The sequence below is a fragment of the Podarcis bocagei genome (assembly GCF_964188305.1).
Source record: "Podarcis bocagei genome assembly, chromosome: 15".
NCBI lineage: Eukaryota > Metazoa > Chordata > Lepidosauria > Squamata > Lacertidae > Podarcis > Podarcis bocagei.
Genome location: NC_138141.1, coordinates 5688718 through 5703391, shown reverse-complemented (window position 1 = coordinate 5703391; position 14674 = coordinate 5688718). Strand labels below are relative to the sequence as shown.

The following is a 14674-nucleotide window of genomic DNA, read 5'->3' as shown; positions in this document are numbered from 1 at the left end:
TCAAAATGGCATACGTAATTCTCTTCCTCCCATTTTATATTCACAACAACTTTGTGAACTACATTAGGCTGTGTGTCACCCATTGAGCTTTGTGGGATTTTGAACCTCGGTGTCCCTGGTCCTAGTTTGAGGCCAGGGGCTATGCCCCCCCCCCCACTATGCCCCTGCTTCCCTACTGAACTGTAGGTGGGCAAGAGCTATAAAATAAGAAAGTTAAAGAGAAGTGCAGGCGTTACGATGCAATGGTTAAAGGTAAAGGTAAAGAGACCCCTAACCATTAGGTCCAGTCGTGACTGACTCTGGGGTTGCGGCGCTTATCTCACTTTACTGGCCGAGGGAGCCGGTGTACAGCTTCCGGGTTATATGGCCAGCATGACTAAGCCGCTTCTGGTGAACCAGAGCAGCACACGGAAACGCCGTTTACCTTCCCGCCGGAGCGGTACCTATTTATCTACTTGCACTTTGAGGTGCTTTCGAATTGCTAGGTTGGCAGGAGCAGGGACCGAGCAACGGGAGCTCACCCCGTCGTGGGGATTCAAACCACCGACCTTCAGATCGGCAAGTCCTAGGCTCTGTGGTTTAACCCACAGCGCCACCCGCATCCCAATGCAATGGTTACCTGTCCATTATTGGAAAGAGTAGGGTGAAGTGGTTAATGTGTCAAACTAGGACCAGGGACTCTGAGGTTCAAAATCCCATTAAGCTCATGGGGTGACACTCAGCCTAACGTACCTCACAGAGTTGTTGTGACTATAAAATGGGAGGGAGAAAATTATGTATGCCATTTTGAGCTCCTTGGAGGAAAGGCGGGATACAAATGTAATAAAATAAATAAATATAAATTAAGGGGTTGACAGTCATGGCTGGGACCTGAGTAGCTTTATGTTGTCACCGTCCTTAAATTTCTCAAATCGTTACCTTTTAAAGGCTACTTAACCTAGTGGCTGTTAACAGATTTTGGTGCTGCAACTCCCATATGTTAGGTCAGGCATAGGCAAACTCCGGCCCTCCAGATTTTTGGGACTACAATTCCCATCATCCCTGACCACTGGTCCTGTTAGCTAGGAATGATGGGAATTGTAGTCCCAAACATCTGGAGGGCCGGGGTTTGCCTATGCCTGTGTTAGGTGCACAGGAAGCCATCTGGTCCATCTAGTACAGTATTGCCTGCACTGACTGGCAGAAACCCTATGACATCCTTACAATGTGTGTTGAGGGTGGGTGGGTGTCAATGAATGAAATAGAAAAATGGAAGCCTCTTTAACCAGGGGAGACAACTTCTGGGAACTTAGGGGACAGGTTTCCAAACAGCCCTAGAGAAATATTTCCTTTTGTTTGTCAGCTTCACTGGACCCCAAGTATTATGGAAGAGGAAGGGAAACTTATCAATCCCCACTTTGGATGATACCTTCTAGCGGAAAAATTCTTCTGATAAGGTAGCAGGGCATTCTCTGAACTCTTAGAGTTCCTCTCTGTGCCATGGCACAGAGTTTTTCTAACTTTTTGCCTTCCCAGCAGGAAATAAGTAACTCTTAAAACTTTCAAACCTCATTTTGAACTAGTTTTCTCTCTTCCTACTGAAAAGCAACCTTGATCAGAGAAGCAAAACATCCCAGGCTAGAGCTGAGGGGACAGTTTGGAAAAGTACTGAAAATATGGTTGAGAGGGTAATGGTGTTTGTGGGCCGTTTAGAGATAATGTTGTAATTCAGAAGCTTTTAACTCCTGTTTGGAGAAAAGAAACAAAGCTGTGATGTGCACTGGACCCCATCTGGTTAATGTCCTGTACGTTATTACTGTAAAAAAACAAACAAACAAACCCACACAAAAACAGCCCACCAGGGCCTCCATCTCTAAACTAAACAGAACACAAAACAATAGTTTATAGTATCATAAAGAGCCTACTTTAAAGCTTGAGGGTGGAGGCTTTGTATAAACTGGTGGGAATCCCATTGCCTCTGAGGGGATTTTATTTCAGTATTTATCTTGGCTATCCTATCAATACTTCCAGAATGCATTGACTGTTGCCTCCCTGCCATTCAACCATTGTGTAAAATTATGACATTTCAAGCTGAAGAAATCCTAGTATAAAATTTTAGGAGTCTTCCTTACCTCCTAATGGAGACAGGAAAGGGTAACTAAGACTTTGAAGATAGTAAGTTATTTCATTCATATTTGTTGCCTCATAAAAGTCACTTTACGTTGCTTCAAGGTCATCTGTACATTGTCGATTTAAGATAATTGCTTACACACTCTTCTCTTTCTCATCTGACTTTTTGGGACCGCATGTGTGACAGTGTGCACTCAGCCTTGTGTTATCCCCATGGTTCTCTGAACTGGGGTCCGTATTCAATTTGTGTGTGCGCACACACACCAGAGGTGCACTTAAGAAAATACAGAAGCACCAACTTTTGACTTACTCCAATTTTCCACAAATTAGTCCTCTGTCTCCTAGTCTTTCATGTGGGGGGTGGGGGTGTAAGATTTGTTCCTTTTGTTCTCGCTATTGAATAAATGCCTTAAAACATTTTATTCTACTGTATTTCATTATACATATTTGGTTTTCAGTGATTGATGAGCCTTTTGGTATTTTATATATTTGCAAATCACTTAGATATTTTGTTTGTAGAAAGTGATGAATAAATGCTAATAATAATGTCACAAGCCTCCTCTGGCTTTCCATGGCACAGCTAGGGATGTCATAGAATCTCATAAGAAATTAAAACGGGAGCAGAAATTCCCACAAGTTACATGTTCATCAGGAATAGAAATCGCAAAAGCAGGCAGTATTTGCTATTTATTTTTTTTAGTCCACAAATGGTTCCTAAATAGTTACGTTGTTTTCTCTGTTGTTTTTGATGTTTCCCTTCCGTTGAAATGTATTTAAATTGATTGCATTATTAATTATGTTAGTTTCAGCCAAAGCAGATAGTGAAACAAATAATGCAGGTTTTAGTGGAGGCAGAACCGGAGCACAATAGAAACAGTGATGAATGTGTTGAACACAGGTTAAGACAGAAATTGCTGCCTCCTTGGATCCCTAGCTCCATCCCATATTGCCTTTTCATTGCTAAAAGAAAAAAGAAAAATACGTGTTATTCTGTAATGATGCTGACATGCCTGTTTTTCCCCCCCTCTCTCTCTAGGTCCCTCACCATATGAAAACCTTGCCCTATTACAGCTACGACCAACCGGTGATTGGATATTGCCAGGCCCACAAACCCCTCCATGTAAATAAGGGATATGACACAATCTCCCGGGACCAGGCTGAAGCCACCAACTTGGAGTTGAGTCGAGACCACAGCTTCATTGCTACAATTGCACGTTCGGCTGCTCCAGCTATTTACATTGAGAGAATACCAAACTGATGGAATCTCTTTCCTGAGAATCAAGAGAGGGTGTGTATGGGAGGCTTCTTTTTTCTGGGGAGGGGGGAACCTTCGGGTGAAGAGGAACAAGGAGCAAGGAGAAGAAGACAACTCACCATTCCAGTTACAAATGTTTTGATGCAAACAACAGGAAAGGGGAAGAAAATAAATAAATAAATGACACGTTGCTTGAGGACTGCCGTATAAGGAAATTCAGTCTAGTGACACTATAGTGCCGACTGGAGAACTTGAGAATTTCCTTTGGCTTTAAACTGTCGAACTTCTTGGTGTACATATCAAAGAAAGATTGCTGAGTTCTTATATAAAAATGCGAGCGAGCGAGAGAATTAGATTTCACTCTAGCAACATAAAGGGATGGATTAAAAGTTCTGTTTGTATATTTGATTTTTCTACACTGCACGGTTCCTTCAAAGGAGAACCAGAGGTACCAATTAGGGGTGGGACGGGGAAGAACATAGAATGGAATATGAGATATTGTTTATTGTTTATTACTCTTAGAAGTAACAGAAGGTTTCTTTATTTTTCCATTTGGGGTGGGAGGGAGGAGAATAAACCAAACTGAGTCCCGTTTTCCTTTTCTTTTTTCCCCCTTGAGGGAGTGGAAGGTCAGTGTTATGATTTCAGATTCCAAACATGGTTATGTTGAACCAAATGGACATTGGCAATTCCTGAAAAAAGAACCAAGAGGCAAAAACAGACAAACCTCGGGGTGCATGTACATTTAAAACACATGCTGTACATTATAGGGAAAGGGTGACTTTTAATTTTTTCCTATCTTCATTGTGCTTCATTGTTGACACTACAATTATGTTTAGGGCTCTATAAAAAAAGAAAGAAAGAGGGAGCAGTTATTGATGACATGAGAGCTCACACTTGAACAGGACAGCTGTGCTGAATGCAGGGGGGTGAGGGGACTTTGGGTATGGAAATATTCATTATATACCTGGAAATTGTGGCGGGCGGGCTGAAAATTTGATGGCTGATGTGATTTAAGAAACAAACAAATGGGAGGATGTGTAACACTGTTTGATTTATTTTTAATTAATTATTCTGATCAGTTAGCTTTTGTGTAGTTTTTATCAATAAAACGACAAAAAAAGTGGTGGGGGAAATAAACATAATATTTTGTGGTTGGGAAGCCACAGCTAAATGGATGATTCAGTGTTTTCTTTAGCTGTTTTATATTGTGATTTCTACAGTCTCTTGAGATGATACAAAGATTTAGCCAGATGGGGAAAAAATGTGATGATGCTTCAGGATCCATGGGCAGAATCTGGCCAAGGGTGGTGGCAGCTATTGTTATTGTTATTGTTACCATTGCAGTTGTTTTCAGTGGGAGTAAGTTAAACACATGCTTAATGCTTCTAATGAGACCAGTGAGAGATCAAAGCTTTGGGATGGATTGTGTTCTTATTTCTTCTTCATTCCCTGCCCCCTCAATGGAACCCCAATCTTATTTCATTATGCAGGCAAGAAAAGTAAAGAAAAGCTGGCTGGATAACTTGTGGAAGCATGTGGTGGAAGCTTTTCAAATCATGCTGACGAAAGTCAAACACTTATTTGGGCAACCCAAGAGGTTTAAAATCCAACCCCTTAAGTATGATCACTGACTTTCACAAGAACGAGTACCTTAATTGGTTGGATTAAGGTTGCATCATTGTTCACACTTCCCTAGTTTAACTCACAAACAGTACAGAATTTTACAATTGCACATTGACTATTGAAGGAGAACCAGAAATGGCTAGAGGGATAGAGAAGAAACCTGTACTAGAATAATTGACACTATCAGCCAGTCCTAGATTGGGCATTGATGTTAATTATTAGCACTCTAAGCCAACAGTCATTTAATTTCAGCACGGCGCTATAGAAAACATGGAACTCATAGCATTCCTGTCCAAAGGACTTGCCATCCACAGGGCTGCAACAATCTTCTCACCTACCATTCTAAGCAACTTCAAACATCTGCCTTTAAAAGCACTTGTGATGGCTCAACTAGACATAAAACTTGGGTTAGGGTGAGAAATTCAGTTGGGTTCTCCTAACAACTCTCAGCACCTTTAACAAACCAAGGTTCCCAAGGTTACTAGAGGGAGGTAATGACTGTTAACATAGCATAAGAGTGCTTTAAATGTATGGGGTAGATGTAGCCCTAACAGGCAACACAGCTGGAAGAAACTATAAATGAAAGGAAGGAGGAGCCAGCAACATTCAAAATAACTTAGCGGCACCGTGTTTCTGCAAGAAAAAGTTTCATTTGGGCCAAGTTTGGAGGTAAGAGCACGCATGAGTGAATGGAATCAGAGTTAGCTTTTTGGATTCTGAAACAATGAGCTTCAGAACTTGTCTGCACTGAAGCTGTGTGCAGGCAGTAGATTTGCAGAATTTCAAGCCAATGGATGTGTCAATTGCCTGTGGTCCTCATGTTCATATATTGTGCCTCAATGGACTCTAATCAAACTAGTCTCACTTCAAAATAACCCCCTCTAAAATATATAGATAGATGATAGATAGGTAGATGATAGATAGGTAGGTAGATAGATAGATAGATAGATAGATAGATAGATAGATAGATGATAGATAGCTGGCATGCCTTAAAGCCAAAATGAGCCAACAGAAAAATATGATGGAGTCATTCCATGGCAATGGTTCCAGGTAGTATTCCTTACCACCATATCCAGTTACAGTTGAAAAGAATGAACATCTGTTGCGTATATATGATCCTGTGATAGCTCAGTCAGTAGAGCATGGGACTCTTAATCTTAAGGTAGTGGGTTCCAGCCCCACACTTGGCAAAATATTCCTGCATTGCAGGGGGCCGCACTAGATGATCTCTTCCCTTCGGGATTCAGGGCTCACCATGGGACTGAAACTGCCTTGGTCGCACTGGTTGATGATCTCCGGCGGGCTAGGGACAAAGGTAAGAGCTGTTTCCTAGTTCTGCTGGATCTCTCAGCGGTGTTTGATACCATCGACCATAACATCCTTCTGGACCATCTTGAGGGGCTGGGAACTGGGGGCACTGTCATACAGTGGTTCCGCTCCTTCCTCCTGGGCCGTGTTCAGAAAGTGGTGGTGGGGGATGAGTGTTCAGACCCCTGGGCTCTCACTTGTGGGGTGCCTCAGGGTTCTGTCCTCTCCCCCATGCTTTTCAACATTTACATGCAGCCGCTGGGAGAGATCATCAGGAGGTTTGGACTGGGTGTTCATCAGTATGCGGATGATACCCAGCTCTACCTCTCTTTTAAATCAGAACCAGTGAAGGCGGTGAAGGTCCTGTGTGAGTGTCTGGAGGCGGTTGGAGAATGGATGGCGGCTAACAGATTGAGGTTGAATCCTGACAAGACAGAAGTACTGTTTTGGGGGGACAGGAGGCGGGCAGGTGTGGAGGATTCCCTGGTCCTGAATGGGGTAACTGTGCCCCTGAAGGACCAGGTGCGCAGCCTGGGAGTCATTTTGGACTCACAGCTGTCCATGGAGGCACAGGTCAATTCTGTGTCCAGGGCAGCTATTTACCAGCTCCATCTGGTACGCAGGCTGAGACCCTCCCTGCCCGCAGACTGTCTTGCCAGAGTGGTGCATGCTCTGGTTATCTCCCACTTGGACTACTGCAATGCACTCTACGTGGGGCTACCTTTGAAGGTGACTCGAAAACTACAACTAATCCAGAATGCGGCAGCTAGACTGGTGACTGGGGGCGGCCGCCAAGACCATATAACACCGGTCTTGAAAGACCTACATTGGCTCCCAGTACGTTTCCGAGCACAATTCAAAGTGTTGGTGCTGACCTTTAAAGCCCTAAACGGCCTCGGTCCAGTATACCTGAAGGAGCATCTCCACCCCCATCATTCTGCCCGGACGCTGAGGTCCAGCGCCGAGAGCCTTCTGGCGGTTCCCTCATTGCGAGAAGCAAAGCTACAGGGAACCAGGCAGAGGGCCTTCTCGGTAGTGGCGCCCGCCCTGTGGAACGCCCTCCCATCAGATGTCAAAGTGATAAACAACTACCTGACATTCAGAAGACATCTTAAGGCAGCCCTGTTCAGGGAAGTTTTTAATGTGTGATATTTTACTGTATTTTTGGTTTCTATGGAAGCTGCCCAGAGTGGCTGGGGAGGCCCAGCCAGATGGGCGAGGTATAAATAATAAATTATTATTATTATTATTATTATTATTATTATTATTATTATTATTATTATTTTATTATTATTATTGAGGTCCCTTCCAACTCGACAATTCTGTGATTCTACTTGTATGCAGAGAGCCACAAGTTTGATCCCCGGCATCCCCACGTAAGGTGGGAAATGTCCCCTGCCTGAAACCCTGGAGGGCCATTGCCATTGCTCTGCTAGATGGATTGAAGATGAGATTCAGTAGAAGGCTGCCTTACATTCTTAAACAATGGGCTACATCTAGCTAAGATATACTCGGGATAGACCCACTGAAGTTAATGGACATAGGTTAGTCATGCCCATTAATTTCAACTGATCTATTTGGAGTGGTAGTAACATTGGTTACAATCAAATGGTAGCAGAGCTAGGAAATACCGTATTTTTTGCTCTATAAGACTCACTTTTTCCCTCCTAAAAAGCAAGGGGAAATGTGTGTGCGTCTTATGGAGCGAGTGCAGGCTGCGCAGCTATCCCAGAAGCCAGAACAGCAAGAGGGATTGCTGCTTTCACTGGCTTCTGAGATTCAGAATATTTTTTTTCTTGTTTTCCTCCTCCAAAAACTAGGTGCGTCTTGTGGTCTGGTGCATCTTATAGAGTGAAAAATTCGGTACTTTGGAAAGCCACTGACAGTGAGAGGAGGCATCAGAAAATTAGATGGGTAAATGGTCTGATTCATTATTCAGGCAACCTAATATGTTTGCTTTGGCTGCAGCCATCAAATGCACTGGTTTCACTCTTCTTCCCCTTCTCCCTTCCTCCAACGCTGGCAAAACTACCCAAAATTGCTGGGACTTTTCTTTTAAAAACGTTTTATCTTTTAGCAGAGATGGCTGAACCCTCTTTGGCTCAATTCAGAATTGGGCTCAGTAAACGGAGCTACTTCCTGATGAAAAATACTGGGGTAGCAATGAATCCTGTTTTTTAAAACTGTTGATTTTTACCAGAAATTCTATGCTCATCATGAAGTAATGTTTTTAATGTTTAATTATTTTTTATTTTTGTTGGAAGCTGCCTAGAGTGGCTGGGGGAACCCCGTCAGATGGGTGGGGTATGAATGTTGCTGCTGCTGTTGAATCAGAGAAATGTTTGAGGGTATGCAACCCCTCTCCTCCCCCCAAAACCCAGTCTATATTCGCTTATTGAACATACATTTTCTAGCAGTCTGCTAGAACTGGTACAGCCCAGTTACAGTTTTATCATTGCAATGAAAACTACATTCCCAATCTTTTTGGCCCCAGGGGCACGTTTGTAAAACTAGTAAACTGATGTGAGGATCACAAAATACCCATTTCACAGAAGAAATGCTGACGTTCAGATGCCCTCCCCAGAAAAGAAAGCAAGGCAAAACATTTACACAACCCAAAACAGAATAAAACAGACAAAATAACTGGCAAGATCTCCCTCACACACACAAAAAGGCAAGAAAGAAAGAAAGAAAGAAAGATGATTGATAGATAGATGATTGATAGATAGAGATAGATGATAGATAGATAGATGATAGATAGATGATAGATAGATAGATGATAGATAGATAGATAGATGATAGATAGATAGATAGATGATAGAGATAGATAGATGATAGATAGATAGATGAAAGATAGATAGATATAGATAGATGGTAGACAGATAAAATTGGGAGCAGCAGGAGATGCTGTGATGCCCACAACAAACATGCTGGAGACCTCAGCTCTACAATACAGAACATCAAGTGTGTGAGGGGGGTGTCTTAAGATAATACGGTTCTCTGTCAGCCTGCATCCCTTTTCGACCTCATATATATGATTTCTGTTATTGAATAATGGAACAGAACAAGGTTTTCATAATTAAAAATCAATGCAATGGCTAAATGAGAAGGGGGGGAAATCTGTGAGTTTAACAAAAAGACCCAACTGCTGTAAACAGGACATCAACAGGACTTGGTTCAAGAATTGGCAGCCTTTAGCTAGGAATCCAGGTGCACGGCCTGTGCTAGGAAAGGTGGGGGGGGGGAGTATTTCTCGTTCATTATTTAATGGTGACTGAACCATCTCCTGTATACGGTACTTCCTACTCTGTGAGCTCATTCTGCATAGAAAAGCCATTCACAAACTGATCTCTACAGACAGCTCTTGGGAAGCTGGTGCTTGAGTCAGGCTGCTGCAGCCTTTCCCTATTCTAGCCTTCTGCCACCCACACAAGCAGTCAATGGACTGACGATTCTGCTGATGGCTGTTTATGCGTCAGCAGAGGAGCCAGGCAACCCTGCCAACAATCCTGTCTATCCCTTTTCTCTTCCAAGGGGATGTTTGGAAGGATTAATCAGTTAATTGTTTGCACAGAGATGGATGCAAAGACAAATCTGCATTACACTGTAGCAGGCACCAAAATGTAAAAGCTCAGACACATCTCTCTCCCCGCCTAAATAGAGGTGCAATTGACTCACTTGTAGAAATCTGATTTATAAAGACCCTCCTTAATTCCACTCAAGGAAGTGGGATTTACAGTACTTTGGATACAATCCAACCATGTTTAAGGATGTTAGACTTCTCATATTTCACAAACAAAAGAGAAAAATGTAATCCGAGCACAGGGCAGCAAATACTTTTACATCCATACAAACAAGTGTCCAAATTAACCTGGCAAAGCATTGCCAGTCTTTTGATTCGGAGGTTGTTGTTTTTTAACTTGTTGAGATTGTGAGTGGTGAAGGAGGGGTGGAATCTGGTGAGCTGTGATTCTGAAATGGACTCACCTAATCTGATCTGCCCAGATCAATTCAGAGAGTCAAATTCTCTCAGTCTCATGAAATTCTTATGCATATGACGGCATCCAAGGGCGACCTGTCTGTCTTCTTTAGAAATAATTTCTGCTTCCTAAAGGAGGATAGCTAATGCACGGGGCTCCTACTACTGCACACATTGAAATCAATATAGCATTTCCCATAGGAAATATTGTACTGTAACCATAGGAGCCAACTCCTAGTGGTCAAGGTCCCTTCACCACCGCTCCCCCCCAAAAATAATATATTTAAGGAGGCCACCTCCACACTTGATGGGCATTGCCATTCAAATGATGTGTGTGTGTGCCACATCATGTGATCAGTTATGCAGGGTGGTGCTTACCTGGCCCCCACAATATTTTATTCAAGTTGGCACCTCTGACCGTAACTTTTAGGATGAAATTGCATATTCCACACACATTCACATTTTAAATATATATTTTGCATTCAGTTTCCCTAAAGACTCAAAGGGGAAAACTTAATGTAAAATTAGATTTGCGCGGGGGGGGGGGGTATGGAAGTTAATTGCCCAGGTCTACTCAGAGGTAAACCCAACTCAGTTCAGTGGGGTTATTCCCAGGTAGGTATATACATACAAGATTGCATCCTAACTGCCTTATTATATATGTATTTACATTGCATTGTTTTGTTTTGTTTTTGTTTCATTTCAGTAGTCTGGTTTTCATGTATCTCTGAGGTGTGACTGGACCACAAGATTTAACCCAGATCTTGCTGTCATGCTTCAGAAAACAGCCTGCCTCAGTCCTAGGCATTTTGAAGGCTGCCCTTTTCCATTCAGGGTCCACTTAAGTCTACTTCATCCCAACATGCAATTCACAATTAGAAAAATAAAATAGCTATATTTCGTATCCGTCTTGGCAGGAGTGTGTGAAATTTGTGGGTTCCAGATTGGCTAAAGCCTCCCAAATTCTAGGCAAATAGGACCAGGAGCTTTTTCTGCTGGAAATCTTTATATTGATTCATTTAATTTTATTTATTAAAAAAGAAGCTTTCGTTTCTGCTTTGAGGCAAACTTAAATTAAATATGCAGGCAGTGTTATCCCTTCTGGGGGCATTTATTCTGCTAAATTCCAGAAGGATAACTCAGCTACTACAGTTCTAGGTAATGCTGTGCCAAAATCTGTTTTCCAGTTTCTCAAAACATCTCTTCATCTGCTTCTATTTTTCTGCTTTGTTCTCAGGGCACATTGAAATTTCTTTAGGGGAGAGCTAAAGAGGGCAATGTACAACCAGATGTTCTATCCAAAACTCTGCCCAGTTTCTAGTGTCTCTTCATACATTGTATTTGTAGGGTTGTACCTACGGTATTTTAAAGTATGAAATGTGGGTGCAGGGAACTAGAATTTGCAAATACATGAGACATTTGTAATTCTTGTTAGGGAACCAGGATTGCTGGAAAGCCAAAATAGCAGAAGATTCATAAAGGCTGACCTTAGGAAGATGGGCAATTTTCACTTGGAAAACTGCACAAGGGCAAGGGTTAACCTCTTCCTCTGGCACCGTAGCCTCAGTAGGATTTTTAACCTCACACGACTGTAATTAAACTTCTGAAAATCAGCAGGAAATCCAATCATTTGCTCTGTGCAATGCACGAAGCAGCCCTAAGCCTTCAACATAAATTTGATTCTGTTGCTTGGAGACTCTTAACTACAGTGCAAATAAAAAAAATTCCTTCCTGTAGCACCTTAAAGACCAACTAAGTTAGTTCTTGGTATAAGCTTTCGTGTGCATGCACACTTCTTCAGATACACATATATCTGAAGAAGTGTGCATGCACACGAAAGCTCATACCAAGAACTAACTTAGTTGGTCTTTAAGGTGCTACAGGAAGGAATTTTTTTATTTGGACTATGGCAGACCAACACGGCTACCCATCTGTAACCGTTAACTACAGTGCTGAGGTTGTATAAGGTAGGCTTCCACATGAAACTATTTGGCTGCTTTTTTTTTTTTTTACAAAATATTGTTTTAATCCCCTTCCTCTTTGCAACGACATCACATGAAGCCACAAAATCCATGTTTAAAAGGTAACATTATTCTGCTCTTACCAAATGTACCACACTCATGTGTGAAGGAAATCACTCTGCTAAGGGGAAGTCTTGGACACTTTGCTTCTCAGAACTAATTGGATGTACAGTAAAGGTAAAGGTAAAGAGACCCCTGACCATTAGGTCCAGTCGTGACCGACTCTGGGGTTGCGGCGCTCATCTCGCTTTACTGGCCGAGGGAGCCGGCGTACAGCTTCCGGGTCATGTGGCCAGCATGACTAAGCCGCTTCTGGCAAACCAGAGCAGCGCACGGAAACACCGTTTACCTTCCCGCCGAAGCGGTACCTATTTATCTACTTGCACTTTGATGTGCTTTCGAACTACTAGGTTGGCAGGAGCAGGGACCGAGCAATGGGAGCTCACCCCGTTGCGGGGTTTCGAAGCGCCGACCTTCTGATCAGCAAGTCCTAGGCTCTGTTGTTTAACCCACAGCGCCACCCGCGTCTGTACTGTACTGGATGTACTGGATGTCTGTACTGTACTGGATGTACAGTAGTGTGTTTGAAAAAGTCAGGCCCACCTGTTCATTTGTATTCAACAGCCACATTTCTAGTGTCATGGGAGTGGGGGGTGGGATGACGACATTCACCACAGAAGTGGAATATAAAACTATATTTTCAGCCATTGCACCAGTGCTAACTTCTCCCACAGACCTCTTGTCATACCCTCCCTGTTCTTCCTTGGAATGCTTGAAGAATCTGATTACTGTAATTTCAATCAAAATGGACCCAATCCACACCTCCTGGACTAATTTTTAAAAAGGTAAAGGACCCCTGGCCCGTTAAGTCCAGTCAAACTTGACTATGGGGTGCGTCGGTCATCTCGCTTTCAGGTTGAGGGAGCCAACTAATGTGTTTATCAGAATTATACTTTGGATACATACAAGATATAATACATTATGAAACGCGTTAATCAAGATAAAATAAGTATTTAAATAGTATTTTGTGATAAAATGCATATTTATAAGCATATTTAAATATCAATTCAAATAATAATTTCCATACAAGTCTCTTACAAAGAAAAAGAACATTGCTTCAAATTAATGCTGAAATAGGTCAGAACAAACTTATCAATGAACATGCAGGAAATTGACACAGACCAGTATAGGAGAGTCCATCAATATCTAATTCTTCCTAATTCTTGAGTCATTGTCACAATATTGCACCAGCATTGGTAATCACCTCTAACCCTCAACTGCTGAAGTTTCATGTGCCAGGGGCAGTACCTCAAAGAGAGTCACTGCCAGTGTGGCAAAATGCCAATTATTATTTCTGGAAGAATTCCATATGGTCTTCCACTGAGGAGCTCATTTTGTAAGAAGACCAGCTTGAAAGGTATTATGGCACACTAGGGCTGATTACTTTTATGGGTAGTTTTCTGAGGATAGTTGTATAGTTCAAAAATGAATAGGAAGGTTCATTTTGTAAGTTTCAGGTGCATCAAATACTCTGGATATTTATTGCCCATTCCAGTTATTGTACATAGTGACATTTGAAAATAACTTAACATATATTTGCAGTGTGTTTAGCATTTTATGTGAGATAAATTACTGGCAAACATTTATAAAGCATTTATGAGACACGCAAACATTTGCTAAATGATTTATAAAGTCAGCCTGCGCAGTGCAAAGCGATGGCAGGGTTACATTATAAATCCCTTGGTAAATATTTTCTCTGCATCAATATTGCTGATATTAATTAGTTTACAGTTTATCTACAAGTGCTTGTTGGATGATTTACACATCCTCATCCTAAGGGTTTGAAATACGAGGCAGAATTAAGTACCTTTCCCATTAACATTTCTGACACTTGTTTCTCACTAGGTCTAGAGGCATGCCTTAAGATATCCCAGAAAGTATCCTTAAGTCAATGCAACATTGGCATAATCTCTTAGTTGTGCCAGGACCTATAAAAAATTTATTTCATTAGGTTCCAGTACTGTGATAGACATGTAATTCTGACAAGTGAGTTCTGTATTTTCCCAGCTCCTTCGGATTATTTTGACACTGTCTTATATAGCTCTTCCTGCAACCATAGCATCTAAATCCACACTGGCTAAGCAGCTAGTCATCAATAAACTTATTTAGCTCCTCTTCCAAGAATACTAATATAGCCTCTTAAACCACCAACTTGTATATAGAGGAAATTGGTAGAGCAGGAGAAATTATTGAAAGTAACGAGGAGCAGGAATCACCTAGCAATTTATTGCAAGGATGGAAAGTGGTGGTAGTGGAGTAAGACTCGCCATTAAGAGAAGCACTAGCACATCTTTCCCTTCCTCTAAGGGTTTTCAA

At 42.0% G+C, this 14674-nt stretch overlaps 1 protein-coding gene across 4 annotated transcripts in view; it reads left to right on the top strand.

Moving 5' to 3' along the window:
* LRRTM4 (leucine rich repeat transmembrane neuronal 4) overlaps window positions 1–4393 on the top strand; it is a 426980-nt gene extending 422587 nt beyond the window's left edge. For 2 of the 4 annotated variants that reach the window (XM_081171692.1, XM_081171691.1), the window contains one exon: window positions 3146–4393. In XM_081171692.1, the coding sequence (XP_081027818.1) occupies window positions 3146–3367 (222 nt within the window). In that variant the 3' untranslated portion in view covers window positions 3368–4393. The remainder of the gene's footprint in view (window positions 1–3145) is intronic. The other 2 variants (XR_014002357.1, XM_081171693.1) reach the window with 2 other exon arrangements.
* Window positions 4394–14674: the final 10281 nt, after the last annotated feature.